This window comes from Carassius auratus, chromosome 32, assembly GCF_003368295.1.
Source record: "Carassius auratus strain Wakin chromosome 32, ASM336829v1, whole genome shotgun sequence".
Classification (NCBI taxonomy): domain Eukaryota; kingdom Metazoa; phylum Chordata; class Actinopteri; order Cypriniformes; family Cyprinidae; genus Carassius; species Carassius auratus.
The window spans coordinates 10,419,436-10,444,000 of NC_039274.1; the positions used below are offsets into that span (position 1 = coordinate 10,419,436).

The following is a 24,565-nucleotide window of genomic DNA, read 5'->3' on the forward strand; positions in this document are numbered from 1 at the left end:
AATGCAAGGGTACTAAAGTAAAATATATTTATTATAGTATAGGCCTATTGTTTGTTATGGTAAAAAAAAGCCATTATGTGTACATTAGAACATGTGTACATTACACAAGATTGTTAAATACCGGTTCTCATTTCTAAAGGTTCGAATTACACCTGCCACAGTAAATCTACTTAAATTAGGACTCTCGGTCCAGCCTCTCTCATTGTTAAACCATGGTTTATCACATGATCGACTACTGAAGCCCTAATCTCATTCGAGACCACTCTTCTTGTTCCTTGTCCTCCTCCATTTCTGACTCGTCCTTTTCCTCCCCTTGCTCCCCTTCCAACTCCTCTTAGTCAAACTCGTCCTGTGGCTCTCCCTCCAACTCCTCTTACTCTGTCTGCAGTGTTTGCATTCATTGTCCAAAACCTATTACTTGACCTTTGGCCTATTTATAGGCCACTACTAAAGTTATGATTGGTTGTTGTTAAGTAAAGCAAGAAGTGTTTGTACATGTGAGGAGTTAGTGTGAGGCACTGATGAATCAGTGTGACATTTTGATTGGTTGTGTTTATAAAAGGAAATCAAAAAACTTCCTGTCAGATTTTTGTGTGTTGCATAGACAATTGTGTGTTGTGTTTTGCAAAAAGTGTTTAACGAAATTGAAAACTGAGTAAAAGGCCAAACATTTGTGTGTGGTTTTGCAGATTTAGTGTGTGGTTCTGGTGTTTGAGTGTCAGGTTTTAGAAATTGTGTGATAAGTAATAATTTTGTGTGTAAGCAGTTGAAAAAAAATTTAAGTTTTGAAAAAAAGAGGAAAACTTTGGAAAATGTGTGTAAGCAGTTGAAAAAAACTGTATATTCAACCGCTCTCTTCCAGTTACATTCAATCATGAACATGTGAACTTTTAAAAGAAGAGCTTTAGGTTTTGAATAACAGTGTGTTTATGACATAATCAAAAAGGCATTTTGCATCTTGTGTGTGCAATTCTTGAATTTGTGTTTTAAGTTTTGAAAAACAGAGGAAAACTTTGGAAAATGTGTGTAAGCAGTTGAAAAAAACTGTAACACACAAATTCAAGAATTGCACACACAAGATGCAAAATGTCTCACATCTCTTTCAAAATGAAACACCATAGTCAAAATATCACAAACATATTTCAAAAGCAAACATTTGTCTTACATTGTAAACACCTTTAACATAATGTTATATTTTTGATTATGTCATATGCACACTGTTATTCAAAACCTAAAGCTCTTTTTTCAAAAACTCATGTACATGATTGAATGTAATTGGGAGAGAGCTGTTGAATATATAAAGTAAAAACAAAAGCTAAATTTAAACCAAACTTTATTATTTATTTATTTTATTTTTGCTCTTTGTGGTTGTAATTGTAGTATTAGTGTGCACAGTTTGAAAAGAAAAAAAAAATACATCAAAAATATGTAGTGTTGTAGCATGTAGTGTAAAACCAAACATAATGTGTGTGCTTGCATGTGGAGATGGTTGGGTGTATCTAGACTCCATCTCTCCTCCGGGCTGGGTCCGGCCAACATACATCATCCACGTCACATGCTATATTCTCTCTTGATACCTTACCAAACTTTGACCAATTCAATGCACTGTAGTAAATTAATGCAAGGGTACCACAATAAAATATATTTATTATAGTATAGGCCTATTGTTTGTTATGGTAAAAAAGCCATTATGTGTACATTAGAACATGTGTACATTACACAAGATTGTTAAATACCGGTTCTCATTTCTAAAGGTTCGAATTACACCTGCCACAGTAAATCTACTTAAATTAGGACTCTCGGTCCAGCCTCTCTCATTGTTAAACCATGGTTTATCACATGACCGACTACTGAAGCCCTAATCTCATTCGAGACCACTCTTCTTGTTCCTTGTCCTCCTACATTTCTGACTCGTCCTTTTCCTCCCCTTGCTCCCCTTCCAACTCCTCTTAGTCAAACTCGTCCTGTGGCTCTCCCTCCAACTCCTCTTACTCTGTCTGCAGTGTTTGCATCCATTGTCCAAAACCTATTACTTGACCTTTGGCCTATTTATAGGCCACTACTAAAGTTATGATTGGTTGTTGTTAAGTAAAGCAAGAAGTGTTTGTACATGTGAGGAGTTAGTGTGAGGCACTGATGAATCAGTGTGGCATTTTGATTGGTTGTGTTTATAAAAGGAAATCAAAAAACTTCCTGTCAGATTTTTGTGTGTTGCATAGAAAATTGTGTGTTGTGTTTTGCAAAAAGTGTTTAACGAAATTGAAAACTGAGTAAAAATGTGTGTATGGTTTTGCAGATTTATTGTGTGGTTCTGGTGTTTGAGTGTCAGGTTTTAGAAATTGTGTGATAAGTAATAATTTTGTGTGTAAGCAGTTGAAAAAAAAACTGTAATTGTCCAATCGTTTTTATAGCATTTAATTTTAAGATTTAAAATATATTTCATTCAAATATTATTGTAGAAATTTAGTAAATTGCTGTCTTATTCAGTTTTGTATTATGTTGTTTTGAACATAAGTTTAACAGTTTTGAAAACAGTATATAAGCATGTGCAAATTGGCCCATAGGTACAAAGAGTTTTGGCGGTTGTTGTGTGTGAGTGAGAAAAGAATTCATGAAATTTGAGAGATGTAGTCATTGAATGCATTTTGTGCCAAAGCAATGATAACTGATCCTCAGTTTAGCCCACATAGACTTCTGTTGTGCTCACTGTGGGAAATGTGTCCTAACGTCTGTAAAAAACTGTAATAAACTAACACAATACACTATGTCTAACAAAACACTGCAAACATGTTTCAAAATCAAATAATTATTCAAAACACTAACCCTTGTTCTCTTCCAACAGGAACTTTTAGTCAATCATAACACAATGACAAAAAAAAAAAAAAAAAAAACACTATAAAGTACAGAAACTGCATTATTTTATGTGTCAGGTCTGCTCTTACACAATAGACAGTATATTGTATTGATCATAGATTGTGTTTTGCACTATAGTTTCTTTTGAAGCCTCTCTACATTTTTGTTTTGACGGATTTAGTAAATGCATGCATTTTATTTCTTTTGCTGCAGAAATTCAATACAAAAAATTATTGACCATCTCAGAGTAGCTTTTTAAATTGTAAAGTTTATGTATAAAAAATAAATAATTACAGACACAGATTTGCTGCAGTAAAGGCTTTATTTGCAACAGGACATTAGAAAAGGAGCGAAAACTAAAATATAAGGAAAAAAATGCAATATAGCTGTCATTTATTTATAATATATGTCATTATGTGAAAATACTAAATTTACAGAACAGAAAAAGCCACAGAATAAAAAAGTAAATAAATAAATGTGATCTAATCTGCCCAAACTTCTACGTTTGTAAGTTAGTTGCGAGTTAGTCTTAGAACATGATGTTATCTGTTCTGACATACAGTGTGAAAGCATTTGTAAATTTGACTGTAAAATTACATTGTTTTGGTCTTGGTTGAGCTTGTGTGTTCAAGCATTTCAAATTGGTTTTCACTGAATGCATTTTGTATCAAAGCAATACGAAATGTGTTAACTGTATAGCCTACAAAGACGGATGTTGGGCTAACCGTGTTAAGAGTTTAGGAAACTTGTTAAAGGTATTGAAAAAACTGTCATAGCGATTGTAAAAAAACTGTAATACCATATTTTTTTTTTCTTCACAAGAATTTGATTTGTTAATAAGGCTACTACATGAAAAAGGACAACAGATGTTTATTCAGAGGAACACTTGGTCACAAAATGAGGATTAGATTTGAAATGTTGATGAACGACTGACTTTTTCATAGTCTTCTGTCTCAAAATGTGACTCAGTTTACACAAATTCACTCTAATGCTGACACAATAGGGTCAATAACACCATATCTTTTCACAAAATAGCTACAGTTTATTACAAAACAAACAAATCTCAGCATCGTTTATCTTTGACTATAGCCTAATAGTAATCACTATTACCTTCATCTACCATAATTCAATGAATTTTTCACCCTGTGAGCCACAGATGAAGAGGAAAAGTCTCAACATGGGTATCTTTTCTGTACTTCGAGTCCTTGTATGATCTAACTTCACTTTATCAAGACAGTTTCCGACCTGAGGACGCTCGCCTCCTCAGTGGCCTTCAAGAAACAAAATGTGTTTTTTTCTTTCTTTCTTTCTTAAGCCTCTCACTATAAGTTCCCAGTAAACATATGAACTTAACTTGATTACACTCAATGAAATGCAAGATGCTTTGGATAAAAAGCATCTGCCATATATCAAATGTAAAGTGTTGTCATAAATAGACGTGAATAAATGTGTTCCTGTGGCTCAGTATAGAGCAAAGATTGTGGTTTAAATTCTCAGGGAACACACACATTAGTAATAAACAAATGTATAGCCTGACTGCACTGTAAGTTGCTTTGGATAAAAGCTTCTGCTAAGTGCATAAATGTAAATAAATCTTTACACTTTTGTTGCAACAGTACAGTGACAACATCTCCAACCTCAGTGACTGTCCTGTTATGTCCTATTTATAATGTTTCTTGTTGCATTGAATTATTCTTATTTTGACTATTCTACATTTGTATCTCTGATGTGGTATATGTAGTGAACTTTTCATTGGTTCTAAAACTAAAAGCTGCCTAGGTTTTAAGTAGCTATTTTGGTGTTAATAATTTTGGAAATTACAGTTATAGAGGAGTTGAGGTAAGCCGTCCAGACTACAGCTTTGACACAGACACATTATTTTTATTGCATCATATTCAACTCATTGTTTTGAAGTATAGCATGCTGTTAGAGCAAAGGGTAAATGTCTCATCATTGTGCACTTTTTGCTAGCGTTACATATTTTTATTGCTGTCACAGCTGTTTTCACATGTGCTAACTTACGATTTTGACATATGTCCTCATCTCTCTCTCTAGAATCTGTTATTTGAATGTGGAAAAAATATATATATCTTGATGTAATCATCAGTCTCATGTAACTAGGTTCCAGTAGTGGGTAGTAGCTGTACATAAAAGCCAAGTTCACTCACACACACACACACACACACACACACACATGAATTTATCATGTATCATCACATTAATAATTATTAATTAGTTAAAATAATTAATTAGTTATATTATGATAATCATTATAATAGTCAAAAGTTAATTTTAAATGCAAATGTTTATAAATTGCTACCCATATACATCAGATATTTTGCTTTACCACATCCAGCAATGAAGGTTATCAAAGTTTTTCACAACAGTTAGGCCTAGTTCTGTTGCTGCAGCGGTTATTTAAACCCAACAGGAAATATTCCTTACATATTGTCATGTTTGTTTGTTTCTACCAAATGCCACACTAAATATGACTCGTGAAATACAGTAAATTGAATTTACAGGTTTTTTTTTTTTTTCGATTGCTAAACGACAGTGAGCACAACTGGAGTCACATGTGCAAAACTCTAACTACAGTCTGCACAGCAGCAGTTCATGTGGACCAAATTACAGTATGTACTTTAGTTTCTACCTTTTTTTTTCTCATTACAGTAATTCCGTAAATTACTGCAGACTATTGAAGCAAACTGCTAATTTTCATTTACCTTAAAGAATTTTTATGTTCTAAAAATGTAAATAAATCATGTGAAAGAATGTCAGTCTTTTCTTTGAAGAAAATATTACTTTGTATGAAGTCACTGAAATTGTTCAAACTTTACATAAAGATGAAAAGTGAGTAGTGTCTGTATTGGTGTTTGATGCTAGTGTTTTTCCTCTCAGTGTGTTCTGAGTTACAGTGTGTGTTATCTCAGTGAGGGTTGTGTGTAGTTTTTGGCTGCACCGAGTCTGTTTTGAGCCATGTGTTAAGAGTTGTGTTGCTTGGAATGAGTTCTGCAGGTGATGTGAACTGTTTAGCTCAGGTGACTGTTGCTAGTGCAAACTAGTTAGAGTTTTGCACATGTAGCTCCCGTTGTCTTTTAGCAATAAATCAAAAAAAAAAAATAATAATAATAAAAAAAAAATATTAATAATAATAATAATTAATAATTAATAATAATAAAAAATAAATAAAAGGCTGGGCTATTTGAAGCAAAAGTTTTATTAGCGATTATTCTGCATTCTGAATGTTACCAAAACATTCAGACACAAAATGAAATGTCAGTGCTAAATGTCCACAACCACATAATTATGTGCTCCCTTCCGAGTGCTCATGTCAAGTGCTCGTAGGGCACAGTGATGCTCACTTAATTCGCCCTTGATGTTTTTCTATTCAAATCTCAGATTAAATGATTAATTTGTCGACAGTTCAGTTAAAAGCTACTAAATCAAAGTAGATGTATTGTAATTATTTAACAAGTCAAGACAAGTCCTGTCGCGGACAGTGCAATCGGCTTTAGAGGAGGCGGGGCCTGACCGGATCAGCTCATCTGTCAATCAATCACAGCGCTCTTCATTCACCTGTTAGCGCTGACATTCACTCGATCCACACACACTGCTCTCCACTGCACACTCACACACTCGCAGACAGCACACTTCTGCGCTCTTTCCAGCATCCAATCCCCTGTTCAGAGAAGAGGGAGCAATGACTGGCAACCACTGGGGATATGGGGAAGACAACGGTAAGTTAATTGCGTGGTCATTTAATTTAATTTACTGTACTTTTATTTTTTGAAATGCTGGTAACTGTTTTCAAGAATAAAAGCCTACGTCACTGCACCACTACAGAGTGGAAGCTGTTATCAAGAAATGCAAATATATTTTTGCAACATCCGTTTAAAATATGTATCAGGCCGATATGGATTCATATAAATTAGGGTTTGCACGACTTTCCATTTTAGCCGACAAGTTAGATAAAATGTTTACCTTATGCTTATGTTTACCTTTCTGATAATATATCCATCATTTAGAGATAAAATCCATGACAGAACACCACTTGAACCACAGACAAATGACTAAATTATTAGCCTATTTTTTTAATAATCACAATCAGCTTTATTCGCCAGGTGTGCGCAAACCCACGAGGTGCTCATGGTACAGACATGCATAGGCTACAAACATACACATCTGACACGAGAACAAAAAGAAAATAAAAATTAAATAGTAATAAATAATGAGTATGAATCTGGAACAGCTTAATGTAGCCTACAGATGTGTGCATTATTTACTAGCCTATAGCCAAAAAACGGTATAAATAAAGATATATTTGCATATGTATAAAAGGCTATGTATATGTATAATAATGTCATAAATAACAATAATAATAATAATTATTATTATTATTATAACAATAATAAAATATTTATATAAATGTGAAAAGAGCATAACTCGCTCCTCCGCCGTGAATAAATCGTCATCTGTATGCATTTTAATTACATGAAAATGCATTTTTACAGAAGTCAATCACCGTAGGAAAAGGGTTTAAGACAAAACATGTCTTCTAGAACGACAGTGACATCAATGAAATATATCTTTAGAATCACTTTTATTCATAAATATTTGTTTCAAGCAAATGCAGAATAAAAACATTGACAAGTCAGTCAAAATCCATTTACACTGATGCATTTTAACAGAAACTTATTTTAAAATCGATCTGATTTAGCATGAAAGCCAAAACAACAACAACAAATTGTTAGTAGCCTACACATTACTAGTGTTGTGGTGAATAATTAATCCTTTCGAGTTAATCCACCAAAATATTTGATTGTCTTCATATTTTAGTAATCAAAAAAAAAAAAAAAAAAAAAAAGATTTCCTCTTAGGAATGGCATTCCTCTGATGACATCAGTTTGTCAGATGACTAAGGCACCATATGGTTTTTGGACAGCAGAGCCAGGCAGCAGTATGAGACCAGGAGTTAAGGTGGAGCTGTAGATAGGATAACCCGCCCCAGCTGCCCTAACTTCACCTCAACTATAAGCACCACCATAGTAGCTACTAAACCATAATGATGCTATAAGCTCCACCCTGACTTCTGGACTGAGACTGCTGCATTGGCTATTGCAACCGTCAGTTTGTTGGGAGCTAGAGATGGTGACAAATGTGTGCAAATTCAAGCCTTACCCTTAATATATTTTTTTCTCTTTTACTATTTAATTTCACAAAAAAATTGTTTGCAATATCCAGTTTACTAAGACTTTATAGAGTGTATTGTGGTTATGTTCAGAATAAACATACTTTCACTGTTGTCTGTTGGTGTGGCCACTTTTGATAGTTTTCTGTGTTTGGTGTGAACAGGGTTGCCAGTACAGGAAATTTCATTCAGATACCATGCCATTCACCACTTACACCAAATGAAGAAACCTGATTAGATTATATTAAGAGCTGTTTGATGAGTGTTGCATCCAAATTAGTAACAAGTGTAATTATAACTACAGTTAATATTATTAATGGACTGTTTTGCAAAACAGAAACCAGTTAACTAACCGTGTCACTAAAACAAACTCATGTTTAGCCAGCCTTCAATGGTCAGTTTTTGTGCTTCTTCTCTGTCATTCATTAATATGTCCAGTCATCTGTCTATAGATTTAGTGTATATTTGGTTTCCAAGTCCATTGGTAATGCAAGATTAGCCCAATTATCTTTTAAAGGGATAGCTGATGCTTAAACAACATAAACAGGCTATAGGCATATGTGTTTTCAAGACTTGCATCCTGCTACAATTCACTGAGACAAACATTGGAAGACATAGAAACGTTGTTGGGTCACACTTGTACTATAAGACGTGTGTAACTCAAATACATAAAAAAAAAAAATTCAGAGACGGCAGTATACTGTGTTTATTTTATTTTATTTTATTTTTCACCATGAAGATGCCTGGTTAAACTATATGGAAATAAAAGTTTGCATTTCTTTTTTCTTTATAATCTTTCTCTATTTATTTTTAGCTTTAAGTTGACTAAAAACATTATTGATAATCCATAAAGTTATGTCCCATACTATTATTATACATTTACCTCCTTTTAAAGTTAATAATGGCATCATCATTTCAAGGGGTGAGCATGCTTCTTGATCACAAAGCTTCACATAAGTTCATGTTAAATTAGGCTGTAAAACTGTCAGCCATGTGTTACCTTCCTAAAGGCATAATTATATTCTCAGCATATGTTATGAAATATTTTAATTCAGATTAAAATGGTACAATGCAATTTATAATAGATAATGTATCTGACAGAATGTCTAAAATGTAACATACACACACACACACACACACACAACAATATCTAATGTAATGTAGATAACTACATCAGATGTAGTAAATAACAATACAGTAAGTTACATGTCTGTATCCTTAAAGTTAACTTGGAAATCAATTCACATTCATTAATGTCTAGTTGCTTGATATTGTTTTTCTAGGTCCATCAGAATGGTACAAAGACTATCCCATTGCAGAGGGTAACCGCCAATCGCCTATTGATATAGTCCCTTCAGAAGCTGTATTTGATGCCAGACTGTCTCCTATCTGTCTCTCTTACAACAACTGTACCTCTGTCAGCATATCAAACAATGGCCATTCTGTGGTGGTGGAGTTTATTGACTCAGACGAGAGATCAGGTTGGTATCAGTGGTAACATTATTACTGCCTTAAAATGTCACTGCCATGGTGCGTTGATTGGTCTCCTGATGTTTGGAGAGGAATTCTTTGGGCTGGCAAGTTTTAGTGTTTTTTTTTTTTTAATCCTTCTCATATTCAAGTTTTTACACACAAGCTTCTGCTTCTTACTCTCAGCCTTCATGTTGTGTACCACTGTGAGATTGAATGTATAAAATTGTTTTATTTCATTCGAGCTTAGTTCGTCTCACCTTACCACTTGAGATCTGGAATATAATGACTGCTGTATTAAATTATTTACATAAAACATAATAACTCATTCTGCAGTCATTAAAAGGGAAGAGAATTTGTGATTTCTGAGACCTCTTAAAGGGGATCTATATGCTCCGTTTTACAAGATATGTTTAATAATAAAAGTATCAGGTGTCTACAGAATGTGTCTGTGAAGTTTCAGCTCAGAATACCCATAGTTAATTTATTATTCCAAGCTGTAAATGCCATTTTTAAATGGAAGGAAAAACATGCTGTTTTCTTGCATGAATCTTTAATGAGCTAATGCAAATGAACTGCTTTTCCCCGCCCCCTTTCCAGAACGGCGCTGTGCCTTTACAGCGCGTGCCTAGCGTAGGCAACAACAAACAAAACATCTGTTTGGTTTTGATTATCAAAGCTCAATCGTGGTCAGTCTCATTTGACATTGCAGTTCTTCGTCATCAGGAAAGCTTTTTATTTGCATGCATTTTAAAACCATATCAATTTAATCTTCTGATATATGATTTTCTGAGCACACACAGCAGAAGCACGCACACATAAACCAGGCTCACAGATAGCATGTCGCTAAACTAAGTTCAATTCTACATCTTATTCTGCTTACACTCTCAAATACACACAAGGTTATGTCTTAAACACAAAGTTTGCATAAGCACAGTCGGTTATGTCTGTGAAAATCAACGGATGGGAAAGAAAACGTGCACTGTACATTGGATGTGTGTGTTAAAGTGACATTAGTATGATTAAAGTACCTACTGCTGTCTATGCTGTTAATAGGATATGATAAACCAAAAGAAACATAGAAAATCACTCACTGCTCTTGACTGAATAACTTTAGTTGCTTCAATAAGAATACATTTCTCACTTGAATACTGCTGTTAAATGCTTTGGTGAGGAGATAAACATGGTGGACCGTGTACAGCTGACTCAGGGCAGGAACTAAGCTAATAGGGCAGATCTGTTGCCAGTTGTGAGAGGGGCCTGTGACGTCACTTTGGAGTACATTCTTGAACTGCTTATTTCAAGAGACTTTCCTGTTTCTGATTTATGAGTAAAAATAACAAACAGAGTGGATGGATTACTACCACAGTACTGTGGACACATTATTATGTTCAAAAAACAACTGACAAGTGATTTTTGTGTAACAGGTTCACTGTAAATGTTTGGGTAGCAGACATTGATGCTTAAGTCAGTGAAAAAGAGATCTCTGGAAACAGATTCATGGTTCCAGTGGTGTAAGATGTATATATATTATGTTCTGCTTCGACTCATTAAACTGAACTCCAGTGGTTAGACATATTTGTTATGTAATACACCAAGCACCTATTTCAGATACTATTTTTCTTCATTCTTCATTGCACTTTAAGTGATTATTTAAAAAAAAAAAAACTTTTACTTTACATGCAAGTCGAGGGCATTCACACAGAACGTGTTTTTGCATTTCTTTGCACATGCTTTTCCATAGTTTTTTCTATGTAAAGACCGATGTGATTGACTGCTGTGCTCGTGTCTCACATCTCAACATGGCACTACAGTTAAAAGAAGCTTGTCTCTACACATTGCACTTGTTATTAATTGCTGCCTGTTTTTATGCCAAAAACACATTCAATATGACTGCTCTTTCCTTTTGGCAGTGATCCGGGGAGGTCCTCTGGAAAACATGTACAGGCTTAAACAGTTTCATTTCCACTGGGGATGCAAGGGGTGCAGTGGCTCTGAACATACAGTTGGTGGGAAAACCTACGCTTCTGAGGTGAGCGGGCAGAACATCTCTGTGTAGCCTATATACGGTTTATTATATTTGTTAACACAGTCTTCGTCATCACAGTCTTTGGCCTGAACTCTGTCTCCCATCTCTCTCCAGCTTCATCTGGTTCATTGGAATGCCATAAAGTACAAGTCCTTTGGTGAGGCAGCAGCAGCACCTGATGGCCTGGCTGTCCTTGGCATCTTTCTGGAAGTTAGTCTTAGTGGGCATTAACACTCATTTAAAGGGACCAAACACAAAACATTAACTCATCTTAAGGCCATCCAAGATGTGCATTGTTTCTTCATCAGAACAGATTTACAGAAATATAGCATTACATCATTTGCTCGCCAATGGATCCTCTGAAATGAATGGGTGCCATCAGAATGAGAGTCCAAACAGCTGATAAAAACATCACAACAATCCACAAGTAATCTAGATGACTCCAGTCCATCAATTAATGTAAAAAAAAAACAAAAAAAAAAAAACGATTTAAGAAGAAACATATTGCATCTGTTCTGATGAACAAATAAACTCATCTTGGATGGCCTGTTTATGTGTGCATTTTCAGCATTTTTTTTTTTTTGGCAAACTATTCCTATTAAGAACAAAATAATGCAGCATTAGTTCAAGAGAATGTGGTTTTGTATTAGAATCAGTCACATTATTCAATTTGGGATAAGACTTTTTTTGTTGTTTAATAAACAGATCCATAAAATGACGCTTTTTAACATGACACAAATCAAATAGAGGAAGATATATACAGTGAAATGCATATTGTACCTATTCTAGTAATGTTTTTTTTTTTTTTTGACTTTTTGTTTCAGATTGGTGATGAGCACAGCGCTCTTCATCAGATAACAGATTCCTTGTATATGGTTAAATTCAAGGTATGTGTATTTATGTAGTTTATAAAAAATTGGGAGAATACACATTTCTTTGTGCTATTTTTGAGAGAATGCATGCATGGATATGTTAGATCAGAAGAGGTCTTTAGGTAGCTTGTCAAACATATATGGAACCTTGGTACCCCCCCCTTTGCATCTGAATGAATTTGGAAACACAGAGATGCCTCTTTGCATGTGATTTAATTTGGAAATATTTGTCTTGAAATATGTTAATCAGGTTCTATTCAAATGAGCACCTCTCCGTGTCTATGACACTATTAGTGGTTTTGTATTCCAAATATTTGACTTTCCTTAATTATCTGGTTATTCAGTATTTTTTAACCTTATTTATGAATTCCTAAATTAATCCAATTATTTAACTGTTTTCATTTTATTCGATTATTCTTACTTGTTTGACATTTTTGTTGAATTTACGCAAAGACCCCAGCCAAATATCCAATAGTGTAGACAGCTAAATGTAATATATTGAGAATTGGCCCCTGAAAAAACAACAACAACAAAGAAAAACATATTAGTCAACCACTTATTAAAATGTTTTTGCATGTGTCTTCTTCAGTATTTTGTGGATACAGCCCAGTTCAGAGCATCTTTATTTCCCAAAGCTTTGCATTACAGTCCACTAATTCTATGCCAGTTTTTATTGAAATTCTTTGTCTCTTGTAGGGAAGTGTTGTTGATTTTAAGGGCTTTAACCCAAAGAGCCTCCTGCCGAACAGTCTGGAGTACTGGACATACCCAGGCTCTCTCACAACCCCTCCATTGTATGAGAGCGTCACATGGATTGTGCTGAAAGAACCTATTTATGTGTCAGATAAGCAGGTGGGTTGCTTTTGTGCTTAAGGGTTTCTTTCGCTTTATGGACCTTATTTATAAACTGTATCGCTAGTGTTTGTCACGACCATCGTCTGGTCTATTGACAGATGTCGGTTTATGAAAATGAATGGTTGTGGAGGGAGATGGATGTGGGAAGCATTGGTAAATCATTGGTAGTGATGTAAATGAGGGATAATCCACAGTTTCCCAGTTTGTTGGGGGAGACAGTGAATCTGGTCAGATATGATCTCATCTGCTGACATGATTGCATGTCGGTTTTTTGTAACTTATTTTGCATAAGTAAATGATTATATGTTTGTGTGTGTATAATAAATAGCAAGAAATATATAGTCTAAGTATCTAGTTTAAAGGCGTCTCATTTTGAAATGAGAGGGGTTCGACTCAGAAAACATTAAACACAGCTGAAATCCTACACTGGATTCAACACGTACAGAGGTCAGATTTTAGCCCCAGATTTGTGCAACATACACTACAGAAATCATTTACTTTTAAACAGCAAAGATGCATTAAACTGACAGCAAAGACATTTATTATGCAAAAAATATCCTATATTTCCAAATATCATATACAATATATATATCACAGTTTCCACAAAAATATTAGGTAGCACACATTTCATGTGACACTGAAGATATATATAAAAAAATCAATAATTATATATATATATATATATATATATATATATATATATATATATATAATGTAACTTTTTTTAACAAGCAATTTTTACTGTATTTTTGATAATAGAGATAAGAGATTAGAGATTTTGTTTTAAGTTTTAAAAATTCTTACTGACGCTCAAACTTTTGAATGGTAAGACCTTTGCTTGTCTTATATGACTAGATTTGCATTTCAGATACATAAGTCTATGTCCATCTGACCAGAAAGACTGCTATGGATTTGGGATCTGACTCTTGTCTAGTCCCTCAGACTCTGTACTAGGTAATTGAATTAAGGAAGCTTGGCATGTTGGCGGCATGGTTGTGCCAGTGGCCTAGTGTGTCTGGCGTAAGGCCACAAGACTTTGATCTTGTACAGCTTAGTAAAATGATTGATGAGCTATAAGTAGAACAAGCTCAGGAGCTTCACAGCATGGAGAACCAAGCCTATTACATAAGACCTGGTACCAAAGTTGATTTCTTTTGCAGTGCAGCTTGTTGCTTTGCCAGGTTCGTTCTTACATGCTGTTTTTCATGCTTCTGGACTTAGATGGGAAAGTTCCGGATGCTGCTGTTTAACGGAGAGGAAGAAGACGACCGAAAGCGCATGGAGAACAACTTCCGACCACCACAGCCTCTGAAAGGCAGGACAGTGCGGGCCTCTTTTAAGTAGTTTGGTTGCTTACTGGTGACCTGGACCGCCTAGACCACCAGTTATGATCCACTATGTGTCAAGACTGTTCTAGAATCACCTCAGAAGTTGAAGCATGAATAATAAGGGTTTGGGGTTTGTTCAATCATGTCACTCTCTATCTGTTGCTTAAAGGTTTTGGCCGATGACCTCAAACACACTTTGACTTTGACATTGAGCTCTTTGAATCCGAGGCTCTACATTTTTAGATCCCTTCTCATCCACCTTTAACAGGCTTGTGCAAACAGATCCTTGTTGCAGATATTTGTGCTTTCAAAGGGTCCAAGCTTGCCGTCGTCTTCTTTCTCACTGCTATAGGAAAGGGTCAGTAAACCAGGATCCTGAAATGTAACCCATTAGTCGCTACCAGAGACTCTTGCTAACTTTTGATATAGGACATGTGTGGTGTTATTTAAGCTTTTCATAGTAAAGCTCATGGTGCTTCCAGGAATATAGTCCTGGTGGTGCCAGGATTGCACTGCATTAACAGTGAAAGCTGCATGAATACCTTGAAATGCCTCAGTAATGTAGATAGCACTTCTGTTTATCTGATTGTTGTGACTCCATGAAGTAAATCTTTACAGGATCTTTGATCAACACTGCTGTAGTGAATGTCCCTGTGCTGTCAGTGAAGCCTTATAAATGCTCTGACAGTAATAGTAGGGTGATGATAGATGACAGAAGGTTAAAATGACTAACTGATTACACTGTTCATACTTTAAAAACAGTTCCTATTATTAATGTCATTCCTAATGGAATCTCTGGCATGGCTGTTGGAGTGTTATGGAAGATCTCTACTCCTAGACATCATCCAGCTGGAATAGCAGGGATTTTCTTTTGGGTGTATTTGGTGGCTGGCATGGTTTCATATATATATTTTATATATTGCATTTAGTTTTTATGTTAAACATGTACAAAATAAAATTATTTTAATAATCCATCCTTGTGACTGACATTATTTGTCATTATTTATGCATTAAAAACTACTTCTAGATGCAGGTATATGGATGCAGTCAGATAAAGTTACAAGATCCTGCTGCTTGCTTCAAAAATCAAATAAACGGAAAAGAGGTAGCAAGGAGTGTCTTGAGACATTCAGCATATTTGTATTCATTTATTTTTGTATTCATCTAGCCTACATTATAAGCATACTTCACCTTGCATAAAGCACACCATAAGATTCCAAGTGTCTCATGACCACTGTAAAAAATAAATCAGTAACTGAATCAGACAGTTGATTTGTATTAGTTATTCATTAGTCATTCATACACCGTGTATGAATGAGTGAGTGAATGGGTGAATGTGAGGCAACTTGTAAAGCGCTTTGGATGGCCATGGGTCTGTTGAAAGCGCTATATAAATGCAGTCCATTTACCATTTAAAAAAGGGGGTTCCTGAACCTCTCTGGCGCCCTCATAAGGTGACAAATGGATCTACAATAACTTCCATTTAGTTTGTAGATGAGATGGGTTGTACCCATTCAAGCCAGTCCAATAAGTGTTAATTTTGGGTTGAAATAGCTGGGTGAATTTGAATTTCCATCCTAAAAACCATATGCAACCAATTGTTTTGCAGCATGAAGACATGGACCTTAAATTAAGTTGCATGGCACTAAACTGTAAACTTATCTGTTATGGCAGGTTGTTGTTTCATTATATTCACGTTGGCTGCCACTACTGGCTGTTGTTCAACATCATGCATTAGGCTACCTTGTGATTTATGAACCATCTGTGCCAATAATATTACAAACTTAAACCCTATAGCTCTTGCACTGGAGATTAAATGCACCAAAGAGTAAATCTGCAATGAAGCCTCTGTTTATTAATTCAGCATTAATTATAAATGTTTTCTATTTAAAATATTTAATGTTCCATTGCAATGATAAAATGAATATTACTTTTCCTATCCACTGTACTCTCGATCGATAACATTTATCTAAAAATTATGAACTTTTATTATGATCATGAAACTGCAGAGTAAGCAATTCTGTCCTCAAAAGTTCGTTCAGTTGAATGTCAAGAAGTCACCATGGACCTGAAAGTGATCTGAAATCTGTAAATTCTCAGTTGTCCATATACCACATATATTCATACAATACTACATATTTTTACATCCCATGAACTCTCAAGCCTTTACCAAAAAAGCATGTGTGCTTTAACATGCTTTTCCGCAGCACAGCATTTTTCAGCTCAGCATTCAGACACTGTTTGCAGCCTTTAGAAGTGACAGAGGCTGGAGAATGTTTAACCTTGTCGCTCTGAGTCTAAGTGTGGAATATTCAATAGCACAGGCTTGTTCCATCAGATAATCAGGCTATGGCTCATTACACGGGGAAAGAAAGGATAATAAGGAGGACTGAGGGGTGTTCACTGTTTGTCCATGACACGCACAGCAGACATGAGCAGAATAAAAGAGCCTGGAACATGTTGTCTGGAGCTGATCTTGACATTTACTCAAGGTCTTTCCTTTTATGATTTTTTTTTTTTTGTCTTTTTAAGCACCAAGGAGGCCTGAAATAACTGGAGGAAGCATTCAAGGGCAGTTGCTCGGCTGGCACATGTCTGCTTATTGCAGGGGTGGTCAAACTCAGTCCTGGAGGGCTGTCCTGCAGAATTTAGCTCCAACTCCAATTAAACACACCTGAACCAGCTAATTAAGGTCTAGGCTTACTGGCAGGTGTGTTGAGACAAACTGGACTATACTCTACAGGACAGTATAGCTCTCCAGGACACCTTGCCTTATAGACACTCCAACTCCAGACACAGTATGTAAAAGCCATGTGTGTTTCAGGAAACAATATATACACTTATGAAACAAGTTTCTGTTACAGTACCAGAACATTAAAAAAAAAAAAGGCTTAAAGAAAAATAGTGGTTGTGATATCATCCATGACGTCAGAATGATGTCTTACAGCACACCTTCACAATCAGCAGTTTAACACTTCCAGCAGGCTTTGTTCTTAAATTATTTATTTTTGCTTGCATTGTATGGAACTGAGTTCACTTTTAGTTCCAAATGGCAAAAAATTTTTATTAAAATGATACGTTTGATGATACTTATAAAAAAAAAAAAATTGCAAGGTAAAAGACTACTTGTGTAGACCAGCCTAATGTTTTGAAATATATATATTTCCATTTAAATGTTAAAAACACTTACACTCAACACTTCTTATTCCTGAAGGGTGTCTACACGGTTTCTTTTTTTAATTATTTGTAGAATGGACTAGCGATTTCTGAGTAAAATGTAAGTAAATCCAACAATGTAAAAAAATTGACAACATTTTTCACTCATAATTCATAATTCTGAAAAATTCAGAAACAAATACAATACAAAGAAATGGCAAGTGACACGCATTCAATTCTGAAGTAGAAAGACTTGTTAAACAAACTCCAAAAAAAAACATTTTTAGTATCCATCATTTTTCCCCAGTGTGATCATCATCACCCAGCAGATGGCAGCATAAACAAAGTAAACAGGTTTTAGCCAGGCGCCACAAGAAGCCTTCAGTGTACTTAATTATTATTATTTTTTTTTTTACAATAGGCGCCCTACATAAATAATTTTTTACTAGTCAAAACATGTTGTATTATATTTTATTATATATTTGCACTAATTAAAACATAACAACAATAGACAAACCTGTATCACATTCATTCTCTATTTATAACCCAATGACATCATACACCCTTCTTTTCTCAAGGTCATGCATTTCCTGATGACATCATAGTATTTGATTCTTTACATGAAGGGATGATGTCATGCTTCTGGTTGCTAAGTGATCCCAGGTGGAGCCATATCTCTGTTGTCTCCATTGTCTGTTGTCTGTCATTTGAGCAGTCAGATTCGTGGAAATGTTTCTGTTTGCAGCTTCATTAACAATGAATGAGGCTGGATGTCTAGTATATATTTAACATATTTGCAGAAATAGAATTCCCAGAATAGCCACCGTGCACTGATTGAGGACACCTGAGTAAGCACAAAACGTATGGCTGCAATCAATGTGGCATGTAATGTGAACTGCATCTGGATGTCACACAAATAGCAAGCTGAATTTTTGGTAGCATGGATATCAATAATATCAACCACCGTCTCAATCTGAGAAATAACCAATATTGCCCAAGGGGATACAAAACGCAGACTCTATAAACAAACCTATGCTATTGCTCCCTGTTAGTTGTTAGATAAGAGACATGGTCACGAAAATACAGATAATGAAATGTTGTGATGTTTTAGATGCAGCCTCACGCTCCTGATCCTGTTTTTCTCTCAGGCTAAGAATACACCAACAGACAAACATTCACTGACATTTAACCTCAAAGCAATCTTTTTCTTTCTGTTTTTAATAAGCTATTTAGAGGGCCAAACGCTGTATTCAACAGCAAGATAGTGATTATGCAAGAATGTGATATGAAAAACTCACAAAATACAGGTTTGGAACAACATGAGGCTGCGGAAATGATGACAGATTTTACATTTTAGGATGAACCATCACTTTACGTGGAGAGATTAAGATAAAACTGATTAATAATCAATATCTAGAGTGAAAAATATTTATGCAATATTTCATCTGCAACAACGTTGCAAACTTAGTTTATTTAAATGCATTATTATGCAAACACATGAGGAGAATCATCAGCAAGAAAGACCCGGGACCGGCAGAGCAACATGCTACTTCATTTCTCTCCAATATATTAGGAAAACAAATGAAATCAAATGTGGAGGATGTTAACCGTGACAAGATGATTGACAGCAGTTCAAACAGTGACAGGAAGCACGTCACCATGTGGTCTGTTAAGTTATGACAAAGTACAGTAGTATGTCCCAAAGCTAGACTACTCTCAAAACTATGCAATTTTCTTCACAAAAGCAGTTCATTATTTTAGTGCACAGTAAGTGATTGTCTTGTTTTGTTCAGCCTTTTGCAGACTAGAGTGAGGAGACGGGAGGTTTGAGTGTTCAACTGCAGAGGGCAGTCAATGTAGGCCGGGTTAAATTGACTGGACCATATCTCTTCACAGGCTGATGCTGCCATGGTTACAAACAAACACACTGTCTTCACAGCACACTTCACATCGATGCCTCTGAACAAGCAATCTTCTTGTCTTCGTACATCAGACAAATAAAGGACACTGAAACATCGTCTGCGTTTCTGTGAAATATGATGTTCCACGGGTATTTTTATCCAGGTTCACGTCACTGAGAGATTTCAGTGAAATTCGCCTGCGTTTCATTCATTTCTCTTCTCAACCTTGATCTTGAGCAGTCAGACCCAGAATCGCAGTCTATCACCATTAGTCACTGCACTGAAGTTACACATGCAGGACGCATGTATCATTACTGATCTGGCTATCAATAACTCATCATGCTGGTCCCTATGTCGGGGGTCAGGGGTGGTCCACGTATCCTCTCTGACATACCAGCAGGGTATACGCTTACAGGCCTGGCGAGGTTAGTACGAGCCTGTCCTGCTGAAATAGCTCTGCTGAGAAGTACGAATCTGGGCAGAAGCACAGGCATGCCTGTATCATGTATGCACCGGTAATATTGTCAGAGGTGCTAAGAGGGATTGATTCCCACATACAGTTTTCATTAATGAGAATTACTTTATTATAGTCCTGGATGCCATCGTCAGTCACAAGATTCAGCCAGTCTGGGGTTTTTCCCTGATGTAACCAGCTCTGAGGACAGTGACATGGCCTAGTTACGCTCTGTTACTAATTCGCTGATTCACAGTCCAGCCATTTGAATTGGCATCATCATAGCATCGGGACAGAGAAGCGGGTCATATTGCGGTGTTGGTATTACTGGCAAGGTGTAAAGGATATTCAAGCATGTATCATCTCTTGCAACATTTTGGAAATGACACACCCAGGGTGTTCCACTACCCTTAGTGGGACATTTATAAACACTTTAAAAGGATTTTAGAACGTAAATGTGCAGCACGTACCAGCATTCACCAGAAATGATTCATTAGACAGGCAGTGACATCTCACTTTTAAACCAACACTGATTTCATTTATATATGATTTCTTCTAACCCGCACAATTACAAACAATTTGTGTACATACATCCAGATTTCTGCAATTTTTTTGATTGTTGAATTCACTCAGGTTGAGCCTATGATGGGAGGAACAAAGTGGCCACCATGTCTGCTTTCTGTCAGCTGAAAAGCGGCCCTCTTGAACATGCCATCACATTAACCTTTCAGCCAAAGAACAACACTCAGATGTGTCAGAATGGTCAGTCTCCCACCGCACAGGTCACTTATGTCTTAACTGTTCTAACTGCTTCATTTATTGTATTCATTTTAATACTGATCATTTAAACCAAGTAAAAGGGTCCATATTTGAATTTAATTATAACTAATTACTGAGCATATTTAGTTTTGGCTATTGAATCAGTGAGCCTCACATCTCAAAAAGCAATCTAATACAGAAAGACTGTAGTTTATTATAGATGAAAGATTATAATTATTACAGGTAACTGGTAATAAACAAAAAATAAAATATTAATAAACCTGATACCTATTTCATTTCAGCAAATTACCAAGGTATTTCCATTTAGTCTTAATTTGATATATATATATATATATATATATATATATATATATATATATATATATATATATATATATATATATATATATACATCAAATCAAATCATTTTTTTTTTACATTTTATTTTTTAAATTTTTTCATTAGTTTTTGTTTCTTTAAAGTACATCTTATATATATATATATATATATATATATATATATATATATATATATATATATAAGATGTACTTTAAAGAAACGAAATGTACAACATAAAAATAAAAAAATTCTACCTTTTTTTTTAATAAAATGTTTTAAAAATGAATAAAAACGAATAGTTTCTCACTTATACTAAAATAACGCTGCCTTACAAGGGTGAAAGCCATTCTGTACAACTAAAGATTTGTACCTATAAAAATAAGATGTTTTTTTTCCATGAATGGGAAAATAATCCCATGCTTATCACTGTCATACTGTCATCTTACTTGACTGAAGGGTTTTCCTTGAGGACCTCCACCACAGGAGTCCATTACTGCAATAGCATTTCTTCCTGGATGGCCTCCAGTACATTCAGACTTTGGCTGTTGTGCCACTCACTCTGCACCAATCACTATCTCCCAAAAACCCCAGACACACTCAGGCCATGGGGGTCAGTCATGCATCCATCAGAAGTTTCCATCAGAAGGCCGGTTAGTCAAAAAATAGACCCCTTTGCCTTTTATAAATCAAAGCATCCCTATAAAAAGCGTAGCTGGTTGGTGAGGCCCTATCTTTAGCTTTATTTATGCACTGGTGTTGACAGTAGCACTTGCATGCTTTCCAGTCACCATTCAGTAGGTCACATGTCCACCAGAGCTTTGATGCTGGAAAGCACCACCTTGAGAGAAAAGCCTTGCACATGTGTTTCGCCAACAGTCGTAACCGTAACCGTGCCATTTTTAACTTAACGCCAAATCAGCTGCTCACATTCTTTCCATTCAAATACTACTTACTTAAAAATACGATTCAAATTCAAAAGTACTTTTGTATTATTTAGACAAACTGGTAAATACTAGAAGTGGGGAATTAACCTTTTCTGACTGACATGTAAATAATAAAATACATTTCTTAAAAAAAAAAATATTTCAAATGACAGGATGAAATGAGAGAGCTTTATGAAGATAAACCATGAATGTATTAATACAAATAATGTAATAAAAAATCTAATAAAAAGTGATCACCGTCTATTGTATGACACTATAAGCTGTCTGCAAACTAAATCTGATCTCTGTCCAGCTCTCTTGTCAACTGTGTCTTTATCTGTAGGGTCAATGCAGTCCATTTTTCAAGTTTCCAGAGGAGGTGCTCAACAGAATGGCCACATTCTCATCACCTGCTAACATGGTACAGGAGTACATTCAATTTTCACCAAGCGAAATCCAGGGGTGCGAGTAGGGTGACTCCTCGCTCTTATTCTGTTTTTCAGCTCTGGTGTTTCCTTGGTAATGGCTGAAATAACAGGTGACCTGAAATCGGTCTTATGCCTGGGATGTAGGCAAAGGTACTGGAAAGTAATATTTGAGAAACAGCTGATCTTACCGAAGACAGACACTCTGTGGTTTAATGCAGGATAAGGATCAGTTTACCATTCAGTATAGAATACCTGCTCCAATCATTGGTCTCAAGTCCCACGGAGGAGATCAGAAGGATACAAAAGAGGAGTGACAACTGTGAAGGACGAGAGAAGACCAGGGGCCCGTTTCATTAAAGAGGTTCAACTAACTCTGAGTTTAAACTTGAACTCTGAGTTGACTTAGCCTGAGATGGGAAGCTCTGAGTTTTCAGTAACAGAACAGCTGAAATGAGTTGGTTTAATCAACTCTACATTGACTGACTCTGAGTTAAGCGCGTGCACCACAACTATAAAAAGCCATTATCAATGGAGCGCCGATATTATGATTCACCATGGCACAGCTCCCGTCAAAGAAATTTAGATCACCCCGCCCAAGGAAACAAGACTAAGTATCTTATTTCATTTTCTTATATAGAAAATCAATCTTTATATACTTTGGAGGGAAAAAAGAAGAAAAAAAAAAAACACTTAGTAAGAAGAGCATTTTTCCAGCGTGCATCAATGAAGTGTTTAAAAATGGGGAGGAGACCCAAATAAACTCTGGGTTTACAGAAGAAAACCTGCTCCAGACCAGGATAGGTCCATAGAGTAAGTTACCATGGTAACTGACTCTGAGAATAAGTTAGCTCTCTTTCAGAAACGTGCTTGACTTACCCTGCTTTCTCAGGTTTGACAAACCTCCTATTCTGAGACAGAAAACCTAGAGTTTCCCTCATTTCAGGGTTAACATACTCAGAGTTTTCACTTAACCGTCCGCGAGAGGCTGTCGTGCTGTTTTGTTTTATTATTAAACTCTCAATCATTTGAATGTCCGCTGGTTCCCGCCTTCTTCTTCCCGAGATTATGAAGTTTTTATACTGTTACACCCTATTATTGATTTCCTTATAAATCAGGAGGTGGCACTCCATCTGTGGTCATTCTTCGGATGGCTTTGGCTTTAGAGAAGCTGTCATTGGTCAATGATATTTAATTAATGTTTTTGAGAGTAAAAAAAGCCTTAATAATTAATTATTTGCCCATAAATGTCTTCATTAGCAAACAAAGTAATGTTAATATAATTTTCCTTAGTTATATTTTATCACCTTCATGTCATTCCAATACCGTTATTTCTTCTGTGGAAAATAAATAGGCTCTGTGAGTTTAACAACACTTCTGCTCCAAAGAGGTCATAAGTGATCCGTATAACTTTTGTGCTGTAAAGTTTTTAGATTATAATTTTTAACATTTGTGGAAAACTTATTTTTGTTTATAACTAGATTAAATAGCGAGTTATTTTGTAGTCTAGTGAATTTATGGAATTAACTTATTTAATGAAAGTTGATGGATTCATCATTTAGCTTCATACTTTGGAGTCCCTGTAGTTCTTATTTAGAGATTTTCACCACTGACCGTGTGGATGAGCAGCCACCATACAGATGAGAGCAGAACGTCTGCCGGTCTCCAGGGTTTAGGAGGGAGAGAAAGGCAGGGTCAGGCAGGCTTTGCAGGAGATCTAAGCTGAACAGCTGTCCAACCGGCCTGTCTAAACTTTTAATGCAGCCACATCGGGGCTGTTGTTCCTGGAAGAGCACAGCATGACAAAACACAACAAAACAAAACTCTCCAGTTGAGCTCTCAGCCTGCCTGCTTGTAAGTGAAAGGGTCAGAGGTCAACAGTTTGAAGGGAGGGCCTGAGCAAATGGAAAAACTGAGCTCAAGCTCTCTACTTGTCACATTTAAGAGCCACAAGGTTCAAGGCCTCTTGTGGGGGACGGACAGATGATCATTACAAAGGCTGAATGGTGTTGC

At 35.8% G+C, this 24,565-nt stretch overlaps 1 protein-coding gene across 1 annotated transcript; it reads left to right on the forward strand.

Annotated features, from left to right (window-relative positions):
• Nucleotides 1-6,381: 6,381 nt before the first annotated feature.
• Nucleotides 6,382-15,531, forward strand: LOC113051584 (carbonic anhydrase 7). Its single transcript, XM_026215477.1, has 7 exons — nucleotides 6,382-6,590; nucleotides 9,325-9,522; nucleotides 11,425-11,543; nucleotides 11,655-11,750; nucleotides 12,365-12,427; nucleotides 13,109-13,264; nucleotides 14,489-15,531. The coding sequence occupies exons 1-7, from the start codon at nucleotides 6,554-6,556 to the stop codon at nucleotides 14,609-14,611; spliced, it is 792 nt and encodes a 263-aa protein (XP_026071262.1). The 5' UTR covers nucleotides 6,382-6,553; the 3' UTR covers nucleotides 14,612-15,531.
• Nucleotides 15,532-24,565: the final 9,034 nt, after the last annotated feature.

Bases quoted from the DNA above. Each gene is read 5' to 3' on its own strand.
- LOC113051584 (XM_026215477.1), top strand. From the start codon at position 6,554: ATGACTGGCAACCACTGGGGATATGGGGAAGACAACG. The intron at 9,523-11,424 runs GTTGGTATCAGT...TCCTTTTGGCAG, and splicing joins TGACTCAGACGAGAGATCAG to TGATCCGGGGAGGTCCTCTG. The intron at 11,544-11,654 runs GTGAGCGGGCAG...ATCTCTCTCCAG, and splicing joins GGAAAACCTACGCTTCTGAG to CTTCATCTGGTTCATTGGAA.